The following is a 14939-nucleotide window of genomic DNA, read 5'->3' as shown; positions in this document are numbered from 1 at the left end:
GAGACACTTAATCATCTGTAAATCATTGCTTAAATGTTAGTCAGTTAGTTTGGAGGGCTTTTATGTGAAGGGGGAATTAAACCTTGGCTTAATTTTTGCTAATTATCGTCACTATCTACAATACCATTCGCTATCTGCAAACTTACGAATCATGCCTTCTACAATCTCATCCAAATCGTTGATATAAAGCATGCGCAATAATGGGCCCAGCGCTGATCCCTGAGGCACCTCACTTCTCACAAGCCTCCAGTCTGAAAAACACCCTTCCACAATCACCCTCTGCTTTCTTCCATGAAGCCAATTCTCTATCCAGTTGACTAGCTCTCCCTGAATCCCATGCAGTCTAACCTTCCAGAACAACCTACCATGCAAACCTAATTGAATGCCTCTTGCTGAAGTCATCCAGCTGCACAGAATGAAGGCAAGTACATCCCAAAGTGAATAGTCCTTCTGAAAAATGAAAGGGTTGGGTTGGAATCATGTTGTACATGATGGAAATAGGCAATCTGGCCATTGCATTCAAAGAGGATTCAGCCAATATTGCAAAAATAAATGTAAGAATAGTCCTAAAAATTGAGCACATGCCCATGAAAAAATAATGTTTGTTACCATACCCAAGGGGGAAATCTTAACATCTCAATAATTTCTTTATTTCCACTTCTGCTGTATTTATTCAGATACTGGTCACTGACAATGAAATTTCAGACATTAAAAAAATGCCCAAAACTGAAAGAAAAATCATTTGTAATTATAGTATTTTTCAAGCTGCATTGAATTGACTTCAAAGCCAAATTAATAATTTTGAAATTGATTCATAATTGCAGGCGAACACTAACTAATTTTCATCTCGCAAGTGATAAATGAGAAAATTAGAAAATGGAGTAATCAGTTATGACGTTAATGGCCATAAAAGAAAAAAGAGCAGTACATCACAAGAGCAAGCCCTTCAGTCCATGATGTCTATACCTAGTTAAACTAATCTCCTTAACCTGCATGTGATCCACATCCCTCCAATCCCTGCATATCTATATGCCCATCTAAAAACCTCTTAATGCCACTATTGTAAGGGAAGGGCGATGGACAGAGTGTGCCTTTAACCTTGGCATTATCAATATACTTGCATGATTTTTAGCTGGTTACATTACTTACGACACGCTGAAGGATTCACTTGTAGGAAGGACAGTCGCACTGCATAGGAGGTTTGGCAAGATCAACAAGGATTCATTCGTGTCACTAGTGTGGTTGTTACCACCAGGTAAGAAACCTATTAACAGCAGGTCACATATTCCAGCTCAATCATAACACTGGTCGTATGGCAACTCTGTTTTTCTCTTAATGCCATATGCTTAATGCTTCTGTTGTATTTATTTAAAGATTTCCAGCACCCGTGGTATCAATTTCTGCTCTTGCTTATACTTCCTTTCCATGCAAAGTGAAAAATACTTACATTTATCCATCAGATAGAGGAAAACAAAGGAAAATGTGAGAAGACATGATGATCTGGATCACCACCAAAGAATATTACTGTGGTCAGAAGGCACACTTGATGCCGACTCAGTGAAATTTGGGATTTTAGCTGTGTCTATGTCAGATAAGAGACAAAAATCACAAAGTGTTGCATGCTTTTGATTGGTGGAAAACTCAGATGGAAAATTTGAACTAAATCAACTTTTCCTCTTTTGCTCACTGCAGGCGCACAGCCCAGTGAAACCAGAAAGGGGAAGGAAAGAGAATAAGATGAGATTTAGTGTAAATAACATATACGAATTTACAAATGACACCATGCCATCAGTAAGAATAAAAACGTGCAAGTTAATATTTTGGTCACATGATTAGATTTATATCCTATCTTTTCAGAGTTTTTTTCTGCACTCATGCATATATATATTTTCATTTAAACTGGTCTTAGAAACCCTAAACATGGTTTACGTTCTGGGGACAAACAAATGTAAAGAAAGTCTATTCAAATGCCAATTATCTTTAAGGAGATGTTTTGCAATACTACCTGACGAATATTATATGTAGTGCAAAGGCCATCCAACTAAAAAACATGGAACAAAATACAGTGTAAAATGTGGGCTATAAATTTCAGTCTACTGTTTACATAACTGTGCAAGAAATTTTAATTACCAACTTCACCCAACACTAAAGTCGCAGAAAACAACTCCAGAGACATTCCATGGAGGGACATCGTATTTACTTAATTTTGTCATTGTGCAATTTATAATCTCAGTTTGGTTTTAAAGAGATTATGTGCCTTGGGAGCCCAACGGACCATACGCAGACATAAAAAACTCAAATCGAGCTCAATGCTTGCAAAATGTGAATAGTGCCACCTACACCATCTAGGTATTTAAGGTTTAACTACTTGGAACGGAAATGAGTACACATAATATTCATGAGTAGAGTTCAAAATCACAGATCTAGTGTAACAAAATAGATACTGCATTACCCAGTCCAAGATTAGTAAATGCAGCAGAAATTGTCTTGCAACTGAAGAGATTATTGAAACAAATTTAAAATGTGTGCCTGCTGGAATCAATACAAAATTAACTGAGTGCCATTCAAGTTTCTCTAGGTTTAAATTTAGTGTTGTGCCAATATTCACAAGAGAGCAACACATGCCTACCAAACAAATGTAAAGATTGCGGCGTGATTTCAATACAAGATGTTTTATAATTAAACACATTATTTTTAGTTGCATATTACTTTAAAGGTGCACTGTAAATAAAAAGTCATTAAATTGTACAACATACGGTCAACAATGTCACTCATCTTCCACTGCAATGTACATTGATAAGGGAGTGCTGGTGCAGGATTCCTAAAAAGTTAATTTGCAGGTCTAATCGGTCGATAAGAAAGCAAAAGCAACGCTAGCATTTATTTCAAGAGGGCTGGAACACACAGGGAAGTAATGCTGAGGCTCTAAAAGGCACTGGTTAGGCCACATTTGGAGTATTGAGAGCAATTTTGGGCACATCAGAAGAAAGATGGGCTGGTTCTGGAGAGGGTCCAGAGGAGGTTTACAAGAATGTTCGCAAGAATGAGTGGGTTAACATATGATGAGCGTTTGACACTCGGCCTGTACGCGCTGTAGTTTAGAAGAATGAAGGGGGACCTCATTGGAATAGTGAAAGACTTGGATACAATGGATGTGGAGAGGATGTTTCCACTAGTGGGAGAGTCTAGGACTAGAGGTCGTAGCCTCAGAATTAAAAGACGTTCCTTTAGGAAGGTGATCGAATTTGTTTAGTCAGAGGGTGGTGAATCTGTGGAATTCTTTTTCACAGAAGATTGTGGAGGCCGTCAATAGATTTTTTTTAAGGCAGAGATAGAGATTGGTGATTAGTACAGGTGACAGTGGGTATGGGGAAGAAGGCAGGAGAAGGGTTAGGAGTAGACTTGATGTGCCGAATGGCCTAATTCTGTTCCTATCACTTGATCTTTTGGGCAATCCTCATGTGGCCCTACCAGTTTACGTGGAATTATTAGCCTAACCTTGAAAATAGATAGAATACTTTGGGTTCAGCAGTGAACAGGACTGTACTAGTTCAATAAAAACAGCAATAGCATGCTTAAGTCAGGAACAGCAATAACCAAACTGACAACAGAAATTGCTGTCATGTTCACCTCTGCAAATTGTCAATTAACAATGCAATTTCTCTTTTCAGAGCATTAAACAGGCATCTAGCATTTACCTTCAAGGCAAGATTTCACCGCATCACATAAATTTGTGTTGAATCTTTTCTCATTCATTATCCAGTAATGGACTGCTCACTTCAAACATCAATGTCATGAAGATTTTTTAATGAAATATTTGTATATTTGCATTCGTCTCCTCCTGATCACTAAAATATGCAAAATTGCTTAGCTATTACAGATAGACAACAAACACCAGGTTTGCAATAGGAAGGTAACCAGTTCAGTCAGGACCATTGGGCACTTTGGAAACAGCTCAAGAAAATGGGACTCGCTTGAGTGAGCATTCAACAACCATTTCTCTAACCTGATTGAATTAATCGAGAAGTAGAGGCACAGTGGTCAAGCTGCTGAACTGTTATCCAGAGGCTTGGAACACTGATCCACGGACAGGAATTTGAATTCCACTATGTCAGAAACCTTACCCATTCTGGCCCATATGTTAATCTGGATCCGCCAATATAGTCCATTCAAAATCATTCCTGAACCAAGGGCGGATTGTTGATGGCATCTGTTTGAACTTGGTGCTCATGATTTAGCTTCCTCTACATTGGCGTCATATTTCCCATTCCACCCAACCCCACTGTTCCATCTGCCCATTATCCCTCTCTTATTGGATTCTACTTTTCACCCCCCACCCCCACCTTCCACCTCCCAACTTCTCTGGTTCCATGCAGGGTCACTACCTAAAACATTGACCATTCCTTTGCCTCCCCAGATATTGCTTGACTTGTTGAGTTCTTCCAGCAGTTTATCTTTTTCTGCTTCAGATTAAAGTATCTACAGACTATCAGTTTCATTTCCGTTTTTCTGACTATGTCTACACTTCATGAATGACAATATTTTTTGAAAGCCTCCAAATTAATCTATTGATGGCAGGCAATTTTTTATTTTAAACTGCATTATAAGTATCAATATATACAAAGTAGATAACATGTGTGAGTAATAATATTATCTGATAATGGCATAATCTTACAGGAGAGAGGACTGGAATATTTAATACGCGCTCTATTATAGCTAATATATAATAGCCCTTGTACATTAATGACTATGACTAGGAAGATTAGACACCCATCGACATTCTAAAATGGGTGCAATTGACAAGGTCATTACTGACCTTACCCCTAATGCTAAGACTGCAATGGCAATTTGCATTAGTTTAAATCCCAAGGGGTTTCAAAGAAATGAACGAAGAATTAACAATTATGAAGGAAACAATTATGGAGGCAATCAAATCTTGTCAAAGAAGCTCTCATCATGAAGTACTTTTCACAAAGAAAATTGGGGGTGCAGTGCCAGAGCACAAACACACATAAAAATATCCCTTTCTGGAAGTTCCAAAACACTTCACAAGCAATTAAGCATCTTTATCTTGTAGTTATTATTCTAAGAACATACGGCACAGAAGGGGACCATCAACATCTAAGACTTCGCCAGCATTCAAAGATCTTTCATGGCTGGTCTTATCCCTCGGTGCAATTTTCCAGCCTCCTTAGAGAGAATTGTCTTTTCCCCTGCTGCCCTACATCCAGCTCGTCAAGCCGTATATGAATTTCCATCTATAGAAACATAGAAATTAGGTGCAGGAGTAGGCCATTCGGCCCTTCGAGCCTGCACCGCCATTCAATATGATCATGGCTGATCATCCAACTCAGTATCCCGTACCTGCCTTCTCTCCATATCCTCTGATCCCTTTAGCCACAAGGGCCACATCTAACTCCCTCTTAAATATAGCCAATGAACTGGCCTCAACTGCCTTCTGTGGCAGAGAGTTCCAGAGATTCACCACTCTCTGTGTGAAAAAAGTTTTTCTCATCTCGGTTTTAAAGGATTTCCCCCTTATCCTTAAGCTGTGACCCCTTGTCCTGGACTTCCCCAACATCGGGAACAATCTTCCTGCATCTAGCCTGTCCAACCCCTTAAGAATTTTGTAAGTTTCTATAAGATCCCCTCTCAATCTCCTAAATTCTAGAGAGTATAAACCAAGTCTATCCAGTCTTTCTTCATAAGACAGTCTTGACATCCCAGTAATCAGTCTGGTGAACCTTCTCTGCACTCCCTCTATGGCAATAATGTCCTTCCTCAGATTTGGAGACCAAAACTGTACGCAATACTCCAGGTGTGGTCTCACCAAGACCCTGTACAACTGCAGTACAACCTCCCTGCTCCTATACTCAAATCCTTTTGCTATGAAAGCTAACATACCATTCGCTTTCTTCACTGCCTGCTGCACCTGCATGCCTACTTTCAATGACTGGTGTACCATGACACCCAGGTCTCGCTGCATCTCCCCTTTTCCTAATCGGCCACCATTTAGATAATAGTCTGCTTTCCTGTTTTTGCCACCAAAATGGATAACCTCACATTTATCCACATTATACTGCATCTGCCAAACATTTGCCCACTCACCCAGCCTATCCAAGTCTCCTAGCATCCTTGCAGTCTCCTAGCATCCTCCTCACAGCTAACACTGCCCCCCAGCTTAGTGTCATCCGCAAACTTGGAGATATTGCCTTCAATTCCCTCATCCAGATCATTAATATATATTGTAAATAGCTGGGGTCCCAGCACTGAGCCTTGCGGTACCCTTGTGAAAAGGACCCGTTTACTCCTACTCTTTGCTTCCTGTTTGCCAGCCAGTTCTCTATCCACATCAATACTGAACCCCCAATGCCGTGTGCTTTAAGTTTGTATACTAATCTCTTATGTGGGACCTTGTCGAAAGCCTTCTGGAAGTCCAGATACACCACATCCACTGGTTCTCCCCTATCCACGCTACTAGTTACATCCTCGAAAAATTCTATAAGATTCGTCAGACATGATTTACCTTTCGTAAATCCATGCTGACTTTGTCCAATGATTTCACCACTTTCCAAATGTGCTGCTATCCCATCTTTAATAACTGACTCTAGCAATGAGATTGCCCCTCATTCTTCTAAACCCCACAAAATAAAATTCCATTCTATTCAATCCCTCCTCATGTTGTTCCTGGAAGCAGTCTTTATTGAAGAAAGGCAGCAGAAATATGCCAGTGAACAATAGGCTGGTAGGCCTTACATTAGTGGTGGGAAAGCTATTGGAAGGGATATTGAGAATTATTTGTAGAAACAAAGAACTGCAAGTGCCGATTAATACACAAAAGAATACAAAGAGCTGGAAAACTCTGGTCAGTCTGAAGGGTCTCGACGCAAAAAGTCACCCATCCATGTTCTCCAGAGATGCTGCCTGACCTGCTGAGTTACTCCAGTACTTGGAGTGCATTTGCAAAGGCAAACACTGATTAGGGATAACTAATAAGGAATAAGGAATTTAACTTAGACATGTTCGGCACAAGGTCGGGTCATACATTGTGACTAACAGGACCCTGGGAAATGTTGAATAGAGACCTCGGGATACAAGTACAAAGTTCCCTCAAAGCTGCAAAATAGGGAGAAAGTGCAATGAAGAAAGTGTATGTTATGTATGCCTTCATCAGCCGAACCAGAGTACAAGACGTAAGACATCATCTGACATGTGTACAAAACATCGGTTAAGAGCACTTGGACTTCTGGTTGCTGCACTACAGGAAATATGTGATTCAGCTAGAGAGGGTGCAGAGAAAAGAAAAAAAATCACAGGGATGTTTGGATTAGTGGGCCTGAGTTACAAAGAGAGATTGGATGCACCCTCAAACGAGAGGGCATAAATTCAAGGCGTGAAGCAGGATGTTTAAAGGCAATTTGAAGGATCAATGTTTTCCACACAAAGTAACTAGTATCTCAAATGCCGCCTGAAGTGATGGAGAAAAGAACATTAACAACATTTAAAAATATATCTACATAGATTCTTGAATGAGGATGACATAGCTGGTTATGGAATTAATACATGCAAATTGAATTAGTATAGAGAGCAATGATGGACAGCATAATGAACCATAGAGTCGGTTTCTGTGCTGGACAACTCAATTACTTATCTTATTGGACCTGTTGGACCTTACCAAAAGCATTGAAAATATATATATCCACCAGTTCACCCTTAATCACTTCTATCAGTAACATACTCAAAGGATCTCCAAATTTCCTTCTGTAAATCAATGTCGACTGCTCAATCCTCTCGTCTTTTGCTTGATAGATTTCAGCATTTGCCCCAATAATGGTCATATTCTGAAACCGCTTTCAATATTAGCTCTTTCAAAACTCTGGAAAATGGGTCATCAGATTCTTTAGATTTATTGGTTTGCAGCTTGCCCAACTTCTCCATTATTACTTATTTACTAACATTTCATTTAGTTCCTCATTCGTTCTAAACTATTGTCTCTTCAGTATTTCTAGCATTTGTTTAACTTCTCTATCACTTTCTTATACCCAATTACAATTTCCCCCTTCTGTCTGAAATACACGTCTGCCTTCACGTCTTTTCCTTTTGCATTCTCATTTAAAGTAACAATAGGCAGAAAAGAATATGAGCAGTTTGATATTGCTTCAGAATTGTCCTCTGTATGAAGTTTGCACGAGCAGTCGACACACAATTGGCAATAGCTGGTTGAGCTTGAAGTGGCTAGATAAAATTAACCTTGAACAAAATAAAATAACCAGAGGGAAAGGCAGCATTTGTGGAAGGAAATGGACAAACAATGTTACAGCTAGGAAATTTTAATCAGTCTGAAGAAGGACCCTGACCTGAAATGTCGTCGGTCCAAATCCTCCCACATATGCTGTCTGATCCAGCAATTTGTTCTCTGCTGTAGATCGCATCATCCGCAGTCTCAAAATTAACCTTTACCTTTGGCTCATTACGCAGAACAAGCATATTTTCCTCAAAAATGGCACATGAACTAATAATATAATATTTTGATTTGGAGCCATGCAGATGAGTTACCAAAATACCTGCTTAAATTAACCTCAGCAAAATAGTTTAAAAAACTAGGGTGGTGAATTGACCTTGAAGCTTCCTAAAAGATGTCACAGTTTTCTATATTATAATAAATATTTCCAATACATAACATGTATTTGATAAAATGTTTCCTCTTAGTACAAAATGTTTTAGCACTGCGTGCAAATTTGATTAGACTGGGGAAAAAACTGAACTTGGTTTTAGGCTCTTGATTCCCATACATCAACAGTGGTTTTATGTTACTTTCGGATTAACACCAGTCTTGCTCTTGTAACCAGTGGTTGTGAAATTCAAAAAGCATGATAGACATCTCACAGGACAAAGTATCGAAAACTACCTACTCTAAAGGAAAGTCTTGATGTGGTAGACATAAGACAAAACAGACTGCAGATCCTGTAATCAGGTGCAACAGAATGCTGCATCTGTGGAGGCACAAGATGTAAATTGATATTTCAGGACAAGATCCGGCATCAGTTCTTCTAACATTCTGTTTGTTGATGTGCGGTTACGATGGCCTTCTTTCATTTGCTGCCACATGTAATTCAGAAGATGAAATTGCAAAATATGCTGCATAAAAGTTGAAAAGATGGGAATATAATAGAATGAAAGATGATCTTATTGCAAATTATAAAATTTTAATGGATGTTGACAGAGTGCATGCTGAGAAGAGGTTTCCCTTAGATTCAGAAATGTACAATACAGACACATGCCCTTCAGCAACCATGTCCATTGTTCCTACATTAATTCCAATTGTTGTTATTCTCCTTATATTCTGATCTACTCTCCCCGGATTCTCTCACTCGTCCATATACGTGGAAATTTACAATGTGTAGGAAGGAACTGCAGATGCTGGTTTGAACCAAAGATAGACACAAAAAGCTGGAGTAACTCAGACAGGCAGCATCTCTAGAGAGAAGAAATGGGTGACGTTTCGGGTCGAGACCCTTCTTCAGACTCCCGCTGAATTACTCCAGCTTTTTGTGGCAATTTACAATGGCATTTAACCTATCTAGGAACATACCTTTGGGATGTGGGGAGATATGCACGAATCACAGAGAGAATGTTCAAACGCCACAAACACCATCCAAGATCAGGATTGAACCTGGTTCTCTAGCACAGAGAGTGGATCTACTAGCTGTGCCAATATGCCGCCGAGACTCCTCTAGAACTAGAGAGCCTAGTTTCAAAATAAAGGGTCATTCACCTCAATCTAATGCAGAGACAAATCTTCTCTTAAAAGGGTCAAGAATCTTTGGAATTTGCCATCCAGACAGCTGCAGAAGTTGGTACAATTACTATATTCAAATTAGAGATTGATATTCATTTAAACTACAAGTGAGTCAAGGGTACACAAAAATGCTGGAGAAACTCAGCGGGTGCAGCAGCATCTATGGAGCGAAGGAAATAGGTAACGTTTCGGGCCGAAACCCTTCTTCAGACTGATAGGGGGTGGCGGGGAGAAGTAAGGAGAAAGGAGGAGGAGGAGCCCGAGGGCTGGGGGATGGGAGGTGACAGCTCGAGGGCTAAGGAAGGGGAGGAGACAGCAAGGGCTAACAAAATTGGGAGAATTCAATGTTCATGCCCGCCGGATGCAGGCTCCCCAAGCGGAATATGAGGTGCTGTTCCTCCAATTTCCTGTGTTGCTCACTCTGGCAATGGAGGAGACCCAGGACAGAGAGGTCGGATTGGGAATGGGAGGGGGAGTTGAAGTGCTGAGCCACCGGGAGGTCAGGTAGGTTCTTGCGGACCGAGCGGAGGTGTTCGGCGAAACGATCGCCCAACCTCCGCTTAGTCTCACCGATGTAGATCAGCTGACATCTAGAGCAGCGGATGCAGTAGATGAGGTTGGAGGAGACACAGGTGAACCTCTGTCGCACCTGGAACGACTGCTTGGGTCAAGGGGTCTGGAGAGCAGGAAAGTACAATTGCCCTATCCTACAGTTAGATCAAGGAACAAACTGCTCTTGTTCCTGCTCTGTTCATACATGATCATATTCTAAACCAATCTAAAACAGAACTTTAAAGTACAGCACTAAGCAAGCACATGAATCCTTGTTAAGTAGGTAGATTTCAACATTCCCACTCAATGGCCGGGTTTCACCGATCCTTCAACAAAATATTATAGTGATTAATGGCAAAACAAAGTGCTGGAGGAACTGCAGATGCTGGTTTCCACCACTCAGCGGGTTAGGCAGCATCTGCTAAGGAGTGGACTGACTCCAGTCTGAAAGCAGCAGAAATGTGGCCTGTCCTTTCCCTCCACGGGTTGGAGGGTTGCTCTAGTCGGCGGGTTGCTCTATCACTTTTAGTGTATTGCTCGAGATTCCAGCATCTACAGATCCTTGTGCCTCCATTGTCATTAATGGTCTATGTGTGAAAATGAAGAGAGCCTGTGAAGCAAGCTTTACCTCCCAAACCAATGTAGGAACAATAACAATGACACAATATACAGGAAGATAACTAGACACAGAAAAAGGTTTAATGATTTCATTGATTTTCATCTCCGTCGCCTACATTGAGCAATCATGAAGTGCTTATTTTTAAATTTTCTTGACTAATTTATTGTAGTGAACCCAAAAGCAAATATTTATTGATTATTAAAGTATAAAGTGGCTGAGGAAAATCTCATGTACACACCAATACCATTATGGGAAGGGACACTAGATAAAAATGGGACTTGAAACCTCAGCTAATACCCCCCACCCTCACCCCAGAAAGACAAAAGCCAAACATCAGTCGCACAACAGTCTTGGCTGAAAGCATCTTGTTTAGCAACACAAAGACCCATGTTGTCTTTAGTCACCTAAACATCAAGTACATTTAATTGCACAAATTAAAACTTGTACAAGATAGTGCTTATAATGCTTTATTTTTAATGTTAAACTGAAAATGGATTTTTTCAAAACACAAATTAAAAACCTGAAACATTTTAAATCATGATTTGTAGAGAAAATTGTACATCTTGATTGAGCATTACCAGACAAGACCAAACGAAGGGATCTGGGCAGCACTGTGGTTTACCAGAGTGTTCTTTCCCTTCTGGAATTACAACTGGATTCCAGCCCAGATTGGTGGGGAAATTTCCTTTATAAGGCAACTACAAAGATCTTAAGCAAGGATGGTCTCAGTTTGATTTTATTGAAAATCAAAACTACTAGATCTTGAAAGAAATAGACAAAACAACAATATGATATTTGGAATATTTCAAAGTCTTCTGGTTTCAAAACTGTACCAAACTAAACCTCTGACACTGCCAATCTTCATTTCAATAAGCATTAAAACCCAATTACATGTTAAAAAAAAACAATTGTAGTGCTTTAATCTACAGAAATATAAGATTGGTGTTAAAAGGAAACTGTTGACAGCTTATACGCAAGATGTGGAAGCAACATATGGTATGATTGCACTCATGTATGATACAATCTGCCTCAAAGGCACAGCATTTTTTCCCCCCACTGTATATCAGTAAATGTGACAATAATAAAATACCAATTGAAAAATGTTGGAATTCTGCAAGGAAACTGTGAGATCCATCTCTTTAAGTACACAATAATAAAAAAAATACACAGAAAGGAGAAGAAAAATCATGAGGCAGACAGCAGCAACTACAAACAGGAAGGAAGTTATGCAACGTTGGAATTTAATAGCAGCTCAAAATGTCTTATTTTATTTGATTAAGATCTTAATCACATTTCTCTTTATATTCAATCAAGCTGATAAAACTGAATTGGATTATTTACACCATATCACAAATTTTAATAGATACTTCCTCTCACTGAACTGGTTTTACATCATTAGAAATGTACAATCACACATATGGATCGTTCTCTAGATCAAAAGTATGGCATTGCTTTGATCAAAAATCGTGAAAAGAGGACCGAGGAAACAATAATCAATGTCTTATTTAGCTCAGGACATACACAAGTAGAAAAGTAATAATGGTACCGATGTACAAGGCCAGATGTCAAAATCTGATCAGAGAATTTAAAATTAAAATAGTCATAGAACCGCTTCTACTGTGATAAACCAGCTTCGACTGAATAAAACAGTGAGAATGAACATGAAAGCAATTAATTTTCACTCTAGTACATTCGCCCACTGCCAAATCAGCAGATTAACACAGCCATTGAATTTCTTTTTTTGGTCACAACGGGTTTCCCCAGCCCAAGTGACAAGTTTCGGAACCTACAATAAAATCCTATGCGGCCGTCACGAACAAATCTAAAGGAGGTATTTCAAACAGAAAACTTCAATTAACTCCTTAGGGTTATTCCCACGCCCCCAAGCCCCATTACCGGAACGCGTCCAGCGACAGTCCCTGTATTTTTGAGGGGTGTTTGCAGCTGACACGTTAAGGTTGTCTGAAGATGTCCAAGGCAGTAAGTAGCCGGTAGCCCTGCTTACCTGGAGTGAGTGGCCATGGTGCAGAAGCCAGCAGCTTGCCATCAGCTTCAGAGTGAGCAGCCCCTCAGTGGTTCAGACATGGCTGCTGCTGCTGCTGCTGTTGTTGTTGCTGCGCCGCCGCCGCCGCCGCCGCTGTGTTTGGAGAGGGAGGAGGTGAGGGTGCTGGTGTTGCGGCCGGGCCGGGCCGGGCCAAGGGGCTGCGGGACATGGTGCGACTGCGCTCACTCGGTGGCCAGGCCCAGCGGGCAGCGACTCGGCTCGACTCGACTCGGCCTCGTTGACTCGCCGAGCACCACCCGGGCGGGCACTTTGCTTCAGGGGCGACCAACGGCGGGAGCGCGCGGTGACCCTTGGACAAGGCACGCGCACGCACACACACACACGCGCCCAAATCAGCGTCCACCTCACCGCCGCCTCCACCGTGGGTGCAAGATCTTATTCTGCACCGTCTCTGGATCCCTTCTCCCTCCCTCCTAACAATAACAACACGATAAGCCGCTCTGTGCGAGGGGAAACCTTTTGGCGGAGGAAATGGTGCAGTCCGCCCGCTTCCTTCCTTATTTGGGCATGCTATTTCTGGCGAGACGAGCGGTTAGCGGCGGTCCAGTGACTGTGACTTTGTTCCTGCCCAAATGCAAAGGGGAGGAAGGTGTGGATTGCAAGCCGCCGCCGCTGCTGCTGCTGCTGGAGGAGATGCAGTGATGTAGGAATGTGTAGGAAGGAACTGCAGATGCTGGTTTAAACCAAAGATAGACACAAAAAGCTGGAATAACTCCGCGGGACAGGCAGCATCTCTGGAGAGAAGGAATGGGTGACGTTTCGGGTCGAGACCCTTCATCCATTCCTTCTTTGCAGAGATGCTGCCTCTCCCGCTGAGTTACTCCAGCATTTTGTGTCTATCTTCGGTCCAGTCTGAAGAAGGGTCTCGACCCGAAACGTCACCCATTCCTTCTCTCCAGAGATTCTGCCAGTCCTGCTGAGTTACTCCAGCATTTTGTGTCTATCTTCCGTGGTGTAGGAAGGTGTTGTGGGAGGAAGTCTAATGCAGCGAAATGATGGGAGGATGACTGATGCAGGGAGGCTGCGAGAAGAGGAGGGGTGATGAAGGAATGGGGATCTGGGTTATGTGGTGAACTGTTAGAGGTGTTGTGATAGTTTGATTTACAGCAGTTATATGGGATAGTGCAGGGAACCAGTTGGAGATGAAAGCTGAGGATTTACAAACAGAATCGGCCAATGCTGGTTTGGGCGTGCTTCGGAGAAGACATTTGCAGTTGTCCACGGGGAGCGAGGTGGACGTGGATGAGTGCAGAGCATGGGTTCAAGAGGGGGGGTTCCAGAGAATGTGTTGGATATGGCATGGAGGCATTAGGGAATGTGCTGGGAATGGGATGAAGTGATGGTTACAGAGAATGTGTCAGGGATGGAATTGAGGGGTGATGCTTACAGGGAATGAGTTGGATATAGGGAATTGGGACTGAGGGGGGCGGTGGTTATAGGAAGTGGCCTGGATTGGGAATGGAAGGGGGGTTACATGAAATATGCTGGGAATGGGAAGGTGATGGTTACAGGTAATGTTTTTGATTTCGGATGGAGTGCCGTGGGTAGTGGTTTGTAAGAGGGAATTTGGATATGGGATGGAGGGGGTGGTTCGTATGAGTGGTTGTGTGGATATTTGAAGGCGGTGAGGTAGTGATGGTTTGTATCGGGGTGTGTGGATATGTGATGGAGGGGGGTAGTGGGGGGTGGTGTGGATATGTGATGGAGGGGGTGTAGTGGGGGGTGTGTGGATATGTGATGGAGGGGGGGTAGTGGGGGGGGGGGTGTGGATATGTGATGGAGGGGGGGTAGTGGGGGGTGTGTGGATATGTGATGGAGGGGGGGTAGTGGTGGTTTGTATCAAGAGGTGTGTGGATATGTGAAGGCGGTGAGGTAGTGGTGGTTTGTATCAGGGGATGTGTGGA

The 14939-nt window shown here is 41.8% G+C and overlaps 1 protein-coding gene across 2 annotated transcripts in view; it reads right to left on the bottom strand.

Annotated features, from left to right (window-relative positions):
- aff1 (AF4/FMR2 family member 1) overlaps nucleotides 1–13490 on the bottom strand; it is a 150882-nt gene extending 137392 nt beyond the window's left edge. Inside the window, exon 1 of one of the 2 annotated variants that reach the window (XM_033024447.1) lies at nucleotides 12976–13490. Coding sequence is in view for 1 of the 2 variants with exons in the window: in XM_033024430.1 (XP_032880321.1) it covers nucleotides 12976–12992 (17 nt within the window). In the remaining variant the exon portion in view is untranslated. The remainder of the gene's footprint in view (nucleotides 1–12975) is intronic. The other variant, XM_033024430.1, reaches the window with a different exon arrangement.
- Between the last annotated feature and the right edge of the window lie 1449 nt (nucleotides 13491–14939).

Source organism: Amblyraja radiata, chromosome 1, assembly GCF_010909765.2.
Source record: "Amblyraja radiata isolate CabotCenter1 chromosome 1, sAmbRad1.1.pri, whole genome shotgun sequence".
NCBI classification, from domain to species: Eukaryota; Metazoa; Chordata; class Chondrichthyes; order Rajiformes; family Rajidae; genus Amblyraja; species Amblyraja radiata.
This window is presented reverse-complemented; position numbering and strand designations above follow the sequence as displayed.